Genomic DNA, 15,402 nt, shown 5'->3' with positions numbered 1-15,402 from the left:
TTTATCTGTTTCTCTACCAATAGCCATCTCATTAAAGAAATGCCATACTTACAATGTAATAATTAAAATAATTAATATTTTTATTTTATTTTAACAAATTGAATGTTAATATGTAGAACCCAAATCACTTACCAAATGTCACGCTTGTAGTTTTAATAGCGTTTTAATATTGTCCACGTACAAAGAGCGCCCTCTCCTGACCGAGGTGGGTGACACATCATTTCCCATAATGCTGCTGTCGCATCAGCCCGGAAGTGAGACGTTTATTGACAATATGGCCGCCGAACTCGGTTTGGATATGCAGAAATGTTTTAATTGACAGCGCTCGCCGCGGCTGCGACAATACCCCGTTTTCAGCTCTGGAGCGTACTCGACAGTTGCATTTGAATGAAGGGAATCGCGACTCCACGGGATGGTGTCAGTGAGCTGAGGAAACGTCCAGAGTGTGAAACCCGTCATGTCGTTTTTCAAGAGGAAAGGTGAGGGAAAAAGCTCCCGCTGAAGTCTGCAACGTCGACGGTGGCTTGCTCCGGGAACGGGAGGGGGGGGTCCTCGATAAGATGTAACCAACGTGGCTGAGGTTGCGGCCGCACATAAATTAGTCGTGTACACCGAGGAGTTTGTGGGAATGTATTTCCTGCTTACTGCTGCTGCTGACTGCATTTACATGGTTAGCTTATCGGTGGCCTCCCAGTCCCCCCTCCCTGAATTATCTAAGTTAATGTTAGCTGGGATGGGGTTATATCTACCACAGAGACCAGCCTGTCTCTGCATCACTGTCTTCCTCTGTGTGTGCATAATTCAGGGTTTCCTCAACATCACACCGGCGCTGTTGTGTGCTCAAAATCATCACCTGTGTCGAAATGTTCTGTAGCAGCTAGCTAGCTCTGTGGAGGCATTTCCATCCATACTCAACAAGCAAGACATGTCAGAGATGTGAACAGTGACAGTTTGAGTCTCAGTCAGCTGTTACTTATTATAAGAAAAATGGGAGTTTCCGTTAAGACATTTGGCTGTAGAGAACCTGGAGCTGGCTAACGCTAATTTCCAGTCACTGTCAGGCAGAAATTGGGTGGGCTGGGCCTTTGTTTTTTTTTTTGTTGTATTTTTTAAAAACGCAGCATGACAGTGAGTTTCATTTCAAAGCCCCACAGTTGAATCTCTTTTGTGTGGTCATTTTTGAAGGCTGTGGTCATACTGAGAATTGCCTTTTATGTCTTGTCTAGTTTAAAAAAAAAAAAAAAAAATTTAGAGTGGTGTAAGCAAAACGTCAGACAAACCGCAGCCTAAAACCTCCAGTGACCACAAATGAACACTTATCTGAAAATGTCAACAAAACTGGAGATTATAACCTTAAGGGGGATATAATTAATTGCATATCTGGTCATGAGTTTCAGCAAGATGTAGCAAATACATTTTACACTTTTTTTAAGGACTTTATTTTCCTCCTCCACCATCCCACTCAGGCTGAGAGGTGTTTTCATCAAGCCAGGTTTCTGACAATAGGTTTGTCCGATGGCTTTGATAGAAAGTGTACCAAAAAATAAAAAAGACTTCAGAGGCCATTCTTGTATAATAGAGTCAACAGAACTCCTGTCCCATTTCCTCAGGAAATCAGTACAATAACTTCATTTATGAAACCGCTCTGCAGTTGGACATCCCAGAGAGAGAGAGAGAGAAAAGTGGGGTTTCCACACAGGCTACAGAGGTCCAAACAGCTGACACAGCAGGCATCCAAAATGAGGAAATATTAGAGACTTCGCTTATCCAAACCAGAATGTTGCACAGGACGGACAGGAAGTAAAAAGGTTCCTTGTTAGCAGGAAGAATTATCAGTGCCAAGAAAAGGAAGCGAAAGTTTTACAGTTAAATTTGAAATGAGTAAGTAAGTCGGTCATTTGCTACATATTTTCACGTTTGGTTATTGGTAGTTATTAAAGGTTTTTTTTTTTATGGTACTGTGTTTGTTTTAATAGTAGCATCCAGTTCCCTCACCTACCATGGTCCTGTAATTTTTTAATTCACTTAGAAGTAAAACATTAATGTTAAACAAAAACAGGGCTTCATTGCTGTTGTTTGCAGGAGCATGTTTAGTTCAGTTGTGTAACAAAAATTTGGGGGGTCCAGACTTTTTAAAAGCCACATCACTTCTCTGTGGCAGCCCCCCTCGAGTCTTGGTTGACTCACACGCTCAGATATGGCTCAGTCCTAAATGTCTCACGTAAAGAGCATCTTGACTTCCATTTGTTTGAGCCTCCCAGTTCATTTTGTGACGTCACTGCTTAATCCAAAGATATGAATGGAGGGTCACTCTGATGGATAGTTGCCACCATGTCTGCCAGCATGCACTCATTCTCGTGCAGGGTACGCTTATCATTTTTGAAGTGTGTCTCGGCAGCCTTCATGTGTGAACTGGCTTATGATCAGCTGAAGGAAAACTGGAGTTGATAAGACCAAGGTCATAAATCTTAGGACTCTTAGTGCTGACGTCCAGTATAAAAGCCCTGACTGTCTGCGCACTGTATAACAGTGATTTTCAAACTGAGGTGTATAGAGCCTCTGCAGGTGGGCTGTGGATGACCCCTAGAAAAATCTGTAGTTGCACGAACATAATTTATGTGGGGAAGGTAAAAAAAGATTGCTGATGTTGCTGTTATGCCTGTACTTAGAACCTTTTTTGTCATTAATAATTGATTTAAAATTGTGGGGTCTGTGCCATAAACTTTCTTTATCTTTTGAAATGGGGCATGCTAGGAAAAAGCTTGAGAACCACTGTGGTATATAGAGCAGGAAGGACATGGCTTTCACATATCAGAAACCAGTTTCAGCATTTAACCCACATCTGTCAGCTGCAGCTATGTCCGGATAGCATGGAGAGCAGGAGGAAAGTATATAGGAGGGCTAATTAACTGAACATACACACTATTAACATGGAATAATAACACACACACCCTGAAACCATGTTGCAACCACAACAACTGAAAAATAATTGCTGTTTTTTTGCCTTCCTAGTAGTATTCAGTTCCACATTATTATTATTATTATTATTATTATGTAGCCTTTCTTAGAGGTCTGCATTAGAGTCTAACAAGTATTGTAGAATCACTGTTGTGGGAAACGCATCACCACCACACAACATCAACCCCTCAGTAAAATCTCACATCAGTTCTTCAACCTCTGGTGTTTCCCTGTATCATGATTCAAAATGTTTCAACTGCTGCTCTCGTCTTTGTCCCCACAGCCAAAAGCAAAGAACCTGAGAAAGGGACAGACACTAAAGTCAATAGAGGTGAGTTCTCCTTTTCTCTTTTGAGGTTGTGGAAGTCTTGCATCATGTTGTTGAAATGAAACAGCTGTGTTTTGTGGTGATGTAATATCCACAATATCCAGTATTGTGTTTATTTTATTTTTTTGGATGTACTTGTATACCCGTGCTCACTTTATAAAGTGTGTCTCTGATTGCTCAGACAGCAACATTAAGGGCTTAGACTGTATTAAAAAGTTTAAAATGAATTCATGCATCCCAAGCAGCAGTAGTCAGGAACTCAATGATTTTTTTTTAGCTTGAACTTAATTAAACTTATAAATCAAATCATTTACTTTAGCTTAATCCAATTATTAGTTTCTGCCACTTACCCAGGTCACTTAAATTTTGTAATTACATTTCTAGAAATTATTATTACCTCTAGATGGAGAGTGCAGACAAACATGTGATATGAATGCCAATAAAGCATTTGTTATGTAATTGTTTTTCATTCCACTTGCTTTCCCGTATCCTTGGATTGGTATGACTGTAAAAAGCTGCTCTTATGTGGTATTAAAATGGTCTTAAAAGTCTTAAATTTAACACAGCTGAAAGAATCATAACTTTTTCCTTTGGTTGTCTCTTAGTATCTTTAATCACTGCTAGTTAAACTGTGTCAGGGACCAAAGTTGCAGCCTCTAGCTGTTAATGAAACACACAGAACACAGTGGAACAAACACTGAGCAGACTGTCGTCTCAAATATCTGCCACAGCCTGAGGCTTTGTGTACACTGTGAGCTCTTTCAGAAACTCACTAAAAAGACCTTTTCATACAAATCACACTGTCGTCCTCCATGCAGGCCACTCAGAGCATCAGCACTATTGTATGTCTTCTTTTTTTTTTTTTTCTTTCCTCCCCACCATCTAAATCCTGTTTTGTGTCCTCTGTTCTCCGTCCTCCACTCACAGCTCCAACCAGCCCTCACTCTCCAGGACTGAGGAACCACCATGCAATCCAGGAAGCTGCTGGGCCCAGCCATGTGGCCATCAGTGCCATCTCGGCCAACATGGACTCCTTTGCCCGTGGTCGCACTGCCATCCTCAAGAAGCAGCCGAGCCACATGGAAGCAGCGCACTTTGGAGATCTTGGTACAGAGCCTGCGTTCACCAGTTTTTGTTTTGTGTTTGCTAATGACAGTTAAATATTTAGCCATAAAAAGCTTTAAATTCAGAATCATAAAGAAATAATTTCTTCTGAGTTTCTTTGATTTTGATCGAAATGTAGGGTTTTTTTTATACCTCATTGGTTATAGTTATTAATATGTATAAATTAATGTTTTTTAGCTTGGATTCATTTATTTCATCTGTGATCTTTGAGGCAGTTTAAGAGTTATAACATGTTACACACTGAAGGATCAAACTGCTCTTCTGTACACATTTGAATACGATTTGATTAAACTAACATGACCTTGCCTTAGAAATTAATGCAAAGTAATAGGAGACAAGAGTATTTATGCCTTTCTTTATTGATCAATCCGGTTATTTACTTAATTATTTGATCAGTCTTTTAACTTAGAAAATATTTCTCTATCCCAGAGTTCAGAGTGAAGTCTGTAAACTCCTGGTTTATTGGTTATATTGCTTTTGTTGTAGTCTTATATTACAAAGAAACGCAAACACAATCTCTCATTTAAGTTGCTCAAACCAGAGAATTCAAGCTTTTGTCTCAAAAAGTGTCTTATGGGTGCCGGGGTGGCTCAGAGGTTGAGCAGGCGACCACATACATGTGCTGCGGAGCAGTGCGGGTGGCGCAGGTTCAAATTCCTCCCTGTCGCCATTTCCTGCGTGTCCTCGCCCGTATCTCTCCTCCCAATTTCCTGTCACACTCCACCTGTTAATAAAAGCCACTGTGGCCAAAAAGCTTAAAAAAAAAGTGACTTATAAATTCTTAAGGTAATAATTAATCTGTTATTTGACAAATTGATTAATCGGCTCAGGAGAGGATCATATCGGATGTACGGAAACCGACGCTTCCAACAGAAAACGAATAATGATATCATATTACCACGTTTGAAAGGTCTACTAAACAAGAAAGGCACCGCATAGAAAATAAGTACAGTTTTATATAAAGTGTCAAAAATTGACAGGAAATTACAGATGTTGCTAAGGTTGGCCCGTAAGCGCCCGCTCAATCCTTAGGAGTAATTAGGTTTCTGCTGTTACAGCGATTTATGCGTCTACAAGAGCCTAAACATCCCACTGCATTATGCAAGTGGCAGTACTCCCTCATTAATCCTGTGTGAGCCACTCACTGGGCTACTTGGATCAGTTATGGTGAGCACCCAAACTAATACTCAGGATAAGGTTGGTCTTATCTTCTCAGGCAGTCATGTAGTAGAGAAAAATACTCGATAATTAGATTCTGTGTACGCTCCCTGGATGCCGTGATATGGGGCAGTGAGCATTCACTGTAGTGACAGGAACTGTACGAACAACTTCACCAAATGGCAAGTGGGGTGTGTCAGCCGGAGGTGGAGGAACCTGTGCTGCAGCCTAGATGACATCTGAATGAGACTCACTGGGATGTGGTTTCAACAGACAGAAGAAAAAAAAAGGAAGGAAGCATTAACGAGGGTGTATCTGTGTGGCGGAGAGGGCATCAGAGTAATGATGCTGTTGTGATTGTAACAGACTTTGAATTAAACTGAAAAGGTTTGCAAACCGAAGAGGAGCCTTTTGATGATCATTCAGACATAAATGCTGGACTTGTTGCAGTGATTTTTAACAGCTTTCAGTGTTAAAGTGGCTGTGACTGTGTGATCTTAAAAGAATCTAAAGAGGCTGACTCAAAGCCCCTCACACTGATTGACACATCTTGAAGCACCATCTTGTTTTTAAAGACCAAACACAACACTGCCAAACTTCAGCCCACGCTTCAGTCTAACTACAGCTGATGTGATATGATTCACAATCAAGTAGGTGAGTCAGGTGTCTAGGATAGATAATAGAGGACTCGACTTAATTTAACAAAGTCTCTCTTTGAAACATTAAGTCAAATGACACTGACGGCCACTTCATGTGTACATTAATGCAAAATCTAAGCGGCCAGTTGTGGCAGCAGCTGAGTGCATTCAGGCATGGAGACATGGTCAAGATGACTGGTTGAAGTACAAGCTGAGCATCAGAATGGGGAAGAAAGTTCTTTTTTTTTTTTTTTTGTTTGTTTTATGAGTGACTTTGAATGTGACGGTGGTGCCAAACAGGCTGGTCTGAAGATTTTAGAAACTGCTGATCTGCTGGGATTTTCCCACACAACCATCTCTAGGGTGCAAAAAAAGAGAAAATATCCAGTGAGCAGCAGTTCTCTGGGTGAAAATGCCTTGTTGATGTCAGAGGAGAGTGGCCAGACTGCTTTGAGCTAATAGGAAGACAACAGTAACTCAAATAACCACTTGTTACAATTGAGGTTTGCAGAAAAGCATCTTTGACAGCATGTTGAACCTTGAAGCAGAAGACCACGCCGGGTGCCACTTCTGTCAGCTAAGAACAGGAAACTGAGGCTGCAATTCACACAGGCTCAGCTGGACAAGAGAAGACTGGAAAAACATGGCCTGGTCCGATGAGTCTCCATTTCTGCTGAGACATTCAGATGCTAGGGTCAGAAACAACGTGAAAGCATGGATCCATCCTGCCTTGTATCAACGGGGTATGCTGCTGCTGCTGGTATAATAGTGTGCAAGATATTTTTTTTCTTGGTGCCGTTTCAGCCCCTTAATACCAACTCCGATTTGCTTAAATGCCACAGCCTACCTGAGTATTGTTGCTGATTGTGTCCATCCCTTTATGACCACAGTCTACTCATCTTCTGATGGCTGCTTCCAGCAGGATCACCTCCCGGGTCACAAAGCTCAAATCATCTCAAACTGGTTTCTTGAATATGACAGTGAGTTCACTGTACTCCGATGGCCTCTACAGTCACCAGATCTCAATCCAATAGAGCACCTTTGGGATGTGGTGGAATAAGAGAGTCACATCAAAGATGTGTAGCTGGCAAATCTGCAGTGACTACTTAATGCTATCCTGTCGATGGAAGAATGATTCCAGCACCTTATCGAATGAATGCCACAAAGAGTTGAGGCAGCTTTGAAGGCAAAATGGGGTTCAGCTTGCTACTAGCAAGGCATACCTAATCTGAGTGTATATGGAATCCCTGTGGACTTTTTTTCCCCCCATTGTTCAGACTGGAGTTTGGAGCATGGTGGGATTGCACTGTCAGAGGTTGCTGTGGATGCCCCATTAATGCCGACTACTTAATACACACAAGAGTGAAGAAATGGACAGGACACACAGAAGTGTGCCTGTGACGCACAGTCACGAAAAGTTTGTCTGTGTTAAATCATCCGTAAAATGACACAGTCTAAGGCCGCCTCCAGACAGAGAAAGCTGGAAATTCACAAACCTTCAAAACAAATATCCAGTAGTTTAAATTCACATCATGCCACCCTTCAGCCTGGGCCAAATGTTCAGTCGAAATGGGAGAGCTGAACACACAAAATCCTCTTTTTATCTTTCGCTTCATGTTGCAGTTCCCATCAATACACTGCACATTTTACCTTTGAAGGTTGAACGCTGTAAATAAGAGTGTAGCCCACAGTCTGCTATTAAACTTGAGCACTTGAGTGAGTAATGTGTGTCCAAAGATGGCATAAATCTCATTGTTATTTGAACAGAAGTGCTTAACAATGGATGGTGTTTCTGCTATTGTGAATCTCTAAAAGCACATGCAGTATATTAAATATCAGTGTTGAAGGTTTTGCTTTCAGTTTAAAGATGGCTTCAGTTTTATAATTAATGAATTTGCTTAAGTTGCCTGTTAATAAGTGTGGTGTTGCTAGAAATTTACAGTTTACACTTAAAAGCTTTTCAATCAAAGTATATTAGAATGCAAAAAAAAAATAAAATAAAAATGAAACCATTCAGGTGTAAAATATGTATTAATAAATTCTGCTTTTATATTCCAGGTCATTCTAGTGTGAACTATCAGCCCCAGGAGACACGCTCTCGACTGTCTAAGACAGTGGATCAGGCCCTTCAGGACAATGTTGCGATACCCCACTTCATGCATTTCATGGAACTGCGGGGTGCGGACCATCTGGTTCGGTTCTGGCTGGAGGCAGAGCGTTTCCGCTCTACCAGCTGGTCACGTGTTAGAGCACACAGTCTAAACTCTGTCAAACACAGCTCCTTGGCCGAACCGGTCCCGGCCTCTCCAGACGGCTCAGAGCTCGCTCAGGATGCTCCCAATGCCGTTGCGTGGCACAGTAACAGCGAAGGTGCCGCAGTTCAGTCTCAGCAGCGGGACTCATCCACCACGGAAGCAGAAGCGAGACCCAGTACACCTCGAACGGCAACCCCCAGCAGGCAGGCACCCTCCAGGACGGGGACCCCCCTCAAGGTGCAGTCAAACAGCACCCTGCGAGTCCTCTCTGACAAACTCATGAAAAGTGAGTCTGCTTTAAACGGCCTTTTACATTTGTAGAGCTGTTTACAGGTTTTTACACTCTTGTTATGGACGCTGTATTTTGACAGGTGGAATTTTTTTATTAGTCTGATTGTCAACCCATCACTTTTGCCTTTCATAATGAAAAATTATTATTAAAATTATGAAAGGCAGCTTTCTCATTTACTTTAGTGGCCTCAGGTGTTTAAATATAGTAAAGCTTGACGACCAAGTGCATTTTCCTCCACCTGTTTTTATGAGCATTCAGCGCAAATTCTGAAAGATTGAAGTTTTAATTCTTGGCTGCAGTGGCAAAGTTGGTACATCAGTAAAATAAAAATGCTACATTGTCCTGCAATGGAAATAGATTCAGCAAATAAATCTTGACTTGAGCCATTTTCACACATGCACACCAGATTGTGAGAATCAGACTGGCACATTGTTCAAAGCTGTCCTTTCTCACATGTTGCTCATGGCAGGAGACGGTCCGCTTCAGAGACATTCTTAGTTCTGGGAATGCTCACTTTGGTTTAGGCTTGGGTGCTGAAAGCATGACGTCCACTCACTTTCACGCGCACTCTCTCGAACATTACACAGACTTTGTAGTAGGGAGCTGGCAGCTTTAAGGCTGTTTAATGTATTTCTAGACTGTGTCAGACATTTGTGTTCTTATATGCAGCTCCTCGAGGAATGCCAAAAATAATACAGGGCTGCGATGCATAAAAATAACTTTACATCAGGCCACTGATTTCCAAGGTGTTGACTGGGAGCCCCTAGTGGGTCTTGAAGTTATTGCAGGTGGGTCATGAGAGGGATTTTAAAATAAACTGAAAGCCCAGCTTTGATTGTTAAAATCTGTATTTTAGTTTGAAATGACCATAAATATTTAGGCTATATAAATATATAAAAGTAATCAGGCTTAATAAAATAAAGACATCACAAAGAAGAAAAGACTATCTATTGTGTTTTAATTTTCCAACTTTTTCTGCACTGGTTTAATGACACTTCATAAAAACATGATTAGTGCCATTAACTGTTTATTTTGATCACCCAGCTTCTAAGAGTCTCATAAAAGCAGTGGGTGAAAATATGCACGTGATTTTTATTGATTTATTTTTTAATTATGATGGCACGACTACAGCAGCAGAAACCAGTTCAGTCTGCATATATGCAACGCATGGGAGTGTTAGTTTGAGGTAAAAGGTGCAAACACAGACTGATCTTCACTGACACCACCTGGAGGAAGCGCTTCAATTGAGCATCACTGTTGAACCTCTGGACTCTGTGTTTTGCAGGTATAGAGAAAGATGCTGTTACTATCTTCACCAAGTACATCTCTCCAGATGCTGTGAGGCCCATCCCCATCACAGAACAGATCAGAAATGACATAGTTGGTAAGAAACAGATGTTATCTCGCTATTGTTATTGTTGCACATTATGGTCAATCTGTTCAAAAAGTGTGTGCGTGTGTGTGTCTTAAGACATTTTTTAAAGAAAACCACAGCAAGCACAAGAGTTAAACTTTAATTTGTTTCCCAGGCCAGACGGTAAGTCTTCCATTTTAAATGTTACCCTGGAGTGTGAAAGTATCCCTCTCTTCTTTTTTTTTTTTTTGTGTGTGTGTGTGTGTAGCTAAGATTTGCGGTGAAGATGGCATGGTGGACCCAAACTGCTTTGTCATCGCACAGATGGTAGTCTTGACTATCTTGGAGCAGCAGTGAGTTTCTGTCCATTCATTTCCGAGAGCAGTTAATGCTCTCAGCATGTTTTGACGTTAAGATTAAAGCCCATCCTGTGGCCTGACTTCCACTGTGCTGCTGCATTCACCTCCCACCTGCTCTCTGATTTCCAGGCACTTTAGTGAATTCCTGCGGAGCCATCATTTCTGTAAATACCAGATTGAAGTGTTGACTAGTGGCTCTGTGTTCTTGGCTGACATCTTGTTCTGTGAGTCAGCTCTCTTCTACTTCTCTGAGGTAAGTGGAACTACTGGATCCTCAAACATAATCTGGTAACATAATCGTTATACAGTTTCACACTGTCATAGTTAGAAAAATGTGTTTGTTTTTTTCTGTCCACACGCTCAATATGTGTCACCTCTTGGCTCAGTCGTTACCTTTCCACAGAAGCAGAAAACTGAAGACAGTAAACACAAAATATCTGGAGACTGCTGTTACAGTGTCACTGATAGGATACAAAATATTCAAACATTTAGAAGTAGATTTCCTGTCAGCACATACACAGTGGCTTTCACTGGCATTTTCTGTCCTCTGTATCTTCCTTCTCACAGTACATGGAAAAGGAAGAAGCAATGAATGTACTGCAGTTCTGGTTGGCAGCAGACAACTTCCAGAACCAGCTAGCAGCTAAAAAGGGCCAATATGACGGCCAGGAGGCTCAAAATGATGCCATGATCCTCTACGACAAGTAGGTCCTCTCTCTGTTGTTTTAAAATGTTATTGTGCTCCAAAACAGCCCGTTTTTTATGTGTGTTAAATGAGTGGAGTTTGACTTTATTGTTGGAAGGTGCTATTATGTTCAGGTCATTCATTCTTTTTAGATTCAGAAAATATTTGTAGTAGAAAAATAGTCTGAGACAGTTTCACTCAAACAGAAACACTTTCTATTATCTGAAGTTAAATGTTTAGTTTTTCCTTTTCTTAAAGGATTGCTCCTCATTAATTAATAACATCATTAATACTCTATCAGTCAAGTTACTCAACAAATATGAGTTTAAAGAGTAGTTTGTGCTGCGTTTGATTGAAGTCCTTCATTACTGGTTTAATAGATCGGGGTGTTTCATGTTAGGTTACATCATTTGCTTAAGCTGTTAGAATGAGAAGCTGCAGCAGTGAGTGGCTGCTCACCGTCAGGTTGATGGAGGATTAAACTGTTCTGGTGTGAAAAACTTTCTATTTGATGAGGTGCACTCGTGCCTGTGGCTAACAAGTGAGGAGTGCATATTAACCTAAGATTGCAGACCTAAACTTAAGTTGAGTGGATATTTTTGAGGATTTGTCTGTCAGCCATGAAGAAATCCTGTTTCATTGTATTAGTTGTTATTCAGTGAAGGCTCTCTGCCAGTCTCACAGTATGGTGAACAGTTAGTTTGTTTAAGCTTGCTGAAGAAGAGGAGGTAAAAGGTCAGTAACTCATGTGTAGTGATACTGGGATCTTTGCTATTTCGTCCTCTTATCTTCAACTTTTATTATATTTGCTGGAAGCTATTTTGTTTGTATTTAATTGTTTTTTGTTTATAAATGTCACCATTTTGCACACTAAATAGTTTACAGTGCCAAAATAAATATTTTGCCCTTTATAGTTTAAGATTTCAAAGTCTTGCGGTTTCATCTGATTGTTCAGTTTTGATTAAAAATCGGCACCCTTTGCCTATCCCTCGATTTCCTCTTCAGGTATTTCTCACTCCAGGCCACCAACCCTCTGGGCTTCGGCGACACTGTGCGGATGGAGATAGAGTCAAATATCTGCAGAGAGGGAGGGCCTCTCCCCGACTGTTTCACCACTCCACTCAGACAGGCCTGGACAACTATGGAGAAGGTCAGATCCTCTGATAGAAAAACACACCAAGGTCTCAGTTTTTAATAGAGGTTTGCTGCTAAGGATAAAGTGATGTTGAGAAAATGAAACACTAGAAGAGAGACATGCGAAGGCCTTATTTAATTAGGTTTGTGAATTGAATAGGATCCTCCATAAAGGTTTTTTTTTGTTGCAAGTCACTGACAAATCGTCCCATTACACCACTGATGAATGCTTCTGGCTTTGGTTAATGAAAGGAACGCTGAAAACTGTTGTTGGAACATAAAGGTCAGAAAGGAACCTCTGTAACTTGTGCATAGAAATCTATCAGGAAGCTCATTAATTTCTCACAGAGTTCACCCTGCTTTGCATTTGTTCAGGTCTACATGCCGGGTTTCCTGTCCAGCAACCTTTACTACAAATACCTGAGTGACCTCATCAATTCAGTACGGGCAGATGAGTTTGTGAATGTCAGCACTCCAGGTCAGAGCGGATCGGCGGACAACGACCGCTCGAGTTCAAATGCCAGCGAGGCCTCTCAGACTCAGGTGACCCACAACTTCAGCCCTGCAGGAATGTCTGCTGACATTTAGACCTGTCCCTCCTCATTACACGGATAATAAAGATATTTTCGTTAATGCCAAATGGTCACGATCATTCCTGTCATTTAGTTCTCTTCACAGTAAAAAACAAACAATGTAGCAAAAATGTAATGCCAAGTAACACTTTACATAAGTGCTACGTTGAGTGCTTCTAAAAATTCAGTTCATGGTCTGTTCACTGCAGCACGGTGCCAGAAAGGCAGCAATCAAAATCCTCAAAAACTTTGACGAGGCGATCACCGTGGACGTTGCCAACCTGGACCCTGAGGCCTTGTACCAGCGGCCGTATGCTGGGTGAGTGTTTGTGCCTTTGCAATCTGTCCAGTGACAGAACGTTATGTTAATGTTTTCATAGATTAACAGCTACCTAATTCATGCTTTGGTATTTCCCTTGCTGTGTGTGTGTGTGTGTGTGTGCACGCGTGCCTGAGGCTAAGTTTTGTCTCATTTGCTCATTTCCTTGTCCTCTGTCTTTTCAGAAAGATGACGTTTGGGAAAGTGAATGAGCTGGGCCAATTTATCAGGGAGGCAGAGCCAGAGCCAGATGTGAAGAAATCCAAAGGTGTGATACAGCCACACTTCTCTCACTCTATACTCATAGAGTGATACTCATAGAGTCATATTTATCTTTTTTCTCTTGCCATGAAAATCATCATCTGTTCAAGCTCATAGCCCTCACAGTACAGGCTTCAGTACTTTGTAGGTCCAGCAGCATAAAAAGCTTGTGTACCACAGCGCTCTCTGTAGGACTAGAACAGCGTATGAAATATTGGCTTAAACTGACTTCCTACTGATTAAATATTATTCACCTGTTAATGAAGGCACTGGATATTTACATGAATGAATTACTTAATGACTCAATTAATAAAGCACTATTAAGAAAGTAAGATTAGCCTTCAGCTTTTCACCATGTTAATAATTTATATTTAGCAATGAAGTCCCTTTTCTTTAGCAGCTTGCTCTCTCCTCTCACTTAGGTTCCATGTTCTCTCAAGCCATGAAGAAATGGGTCCAAGGCACCTCAGATGAGGTGAGATTGCGCTATGTTGAGTTATCATAAATGATTAAATAGCTTTAAGCCCATAGCGGTCCTCTCTCAGTGGCTAGCATGAAAATTTACATGATGTCAGTCCATTAAAGAATATAAATAGAATATTCTGTTTGCACTGTGACCAAAGGCCCAAGAGGAGATGGCGTGGCAGATTGCCAAGATGATTGTCAACGACGTTGTCCACCAGTCTAACCACGACAGCCCCGGCAAAGCCACCAAGGTACGCAGCCTCACTCTGTAATCGCATTCCTGGGTGCATGTGGGATGATTGCAGAGTCTCTTAAGTGTCTTCTTTTGTATGTCTGCAGTTATGACCCCACTGAGGAACCAAAGGACTGTCACTCCCTGCAGATTCTGGCCAAGCCAGTGATAAACTGTACACAGAGTTCACACTGCAATGAACTGCATTACTCTGAGAAAGAACAAGGCGTTTTATCACCTCCCCAACCACCGTGTGTGTGTGTGTGTGTGTGTGTGTGTGTGTGTGTGTGTGTGTGTGTGTGTGTGTGTGGAGCTGAGAGCTTGGATGAGTGACTGTTTACGCTTGAGCTAATAGAAAACTTGAAGTACATCATTGTTCCACTCTTCCAACTCCATAACACTATAAAGATACACGTGTTGTCACCAAAAATAAAGCGAAGTGCTTGCATCAGACTGGAGGAAGCCCCCCCCCCCCCCCCCCCCCCCCCCCCCCAGGAAGGAAACTTTTGCCATGACACCAGAAGAAGCGGCAGCATGGCGGTCAAGACTCACTGCTTTGTCTTATCTCAGACCTATGGAGGATGCAACAATGGCAACATTTTATTCACTACTTGATGACGCACCTCCCCACGCCTTTTATAACCATTCCTTGTTTTTACATGAACTTCTTCTCTCTTATCGTCAGCTGCTTTAAGGCTTTTTGGTTTGGCGCGATGCACAGTTTTTGCATACGCTTCCCTCAGTCTGCCTGGAGTGATATCGTCAGCTGTTCACTGATGTTAGCTGCCCTAGCTTTACTTGTTTGTACTGTAAAACATCTGGAAATGTTACAGTGAGGGAGAGTGTGTTCAGTTCTTGGACTTGTGGACCTTCTGTATAAATATCCTGGCACCTTTACAGAGCATAGAAGAAATACTCCCAGTTGTGTTGGAAAACTGCAAACTCCTCGTCCTAAATGTTCTATGTATAAATATCTATTTAGATTTCTGGTTTACCCCATATATTAATGTTAGTTTTTTTATGGTGATTGCTGTTTTTTTTTTTTGGTTTTGTTTTTTTTAATTCATCTCTGAAACAAACTTCAGTGATGAGCGGACTGCTTAACTGGAAGGTGAAATAAATGATTTTTTTAAGTTTATTTTGAGCCTTACCAAGATGTGGATAAGAACCAGAACAGACTCTTGGTACTATGTACCACTAATGACATTGTATGTGTACTTAATCTATAATATATTTAAATTGTGTTTGATTTAAATACATATATTAT

At 41.3% G+C, this 15,402-nt stretch overlaps 1 protein-coding gene across 1 annotated transcript; it reads left to right on the top strand.

Annotated features, from left to right (window-relative positions):
• The first annotated feature begins 251 nt into the window (after nucleotides 1–251).
• Nucleotides 252–14,602, top strand: akap10 (A kinase (PRKA) anchor protein 10). Its single transcript, XM_030746640.1, has 15 exons — nucleotides 252–479; nucleotides 3,242–3,289; nucleotides 4,214–4,393; nucleotides 8,266–8,748; nucleotides 10,040–10,138; nucleotides 10,377–10,461; nucleotides 10,597–10,720; nucleotides 11,035–11,171; nucleotides 12,158–12,302; nucleotides 12,662–12,829; nucleotides 13,068–13,177; nucleotides 13,363–13,445; nucleotides 13,861–13,913; nucleotides 14,062–14,154; nucleotides 14,243–14,602. The coding sequence occupies exons 1-15, from the start codon at nucleotides 458–460 to the stop codon at nucleotides 14,246–14,248; spliced, it is 1,836 nt and encodes a 611-aa protein (XP_030602500.1). The 5' UTR covers nucleotides 252–457; the 3' UTR covers nucleotides 14,249–14,602.
• The last annotated feature ends 800 nt before the right edge of the window (nucleotides 14,603–15,402 follow it).

This window comes from Archocentrus centrarchus, chromosome 14 (assembly GCF_007364275.1).
Source record: "Archocentrus centrarchus isolate MPI-CPG fArcCen1 chromosome 14, fArcCen1, whole genome shotgun sequence".
NCBI classification, from domain to species: Eukaryota; Metazoa; Chordata; class Actinopteri; order Cichliformes; family Cichlidae; genus Archocentrus; species Archocentrus centrarchus.
The sequence above is the reverse complement of the archived record's forward strand: the minus strand, read 5'-3'. Positions and strand labels throughout refer to the sequence as shown.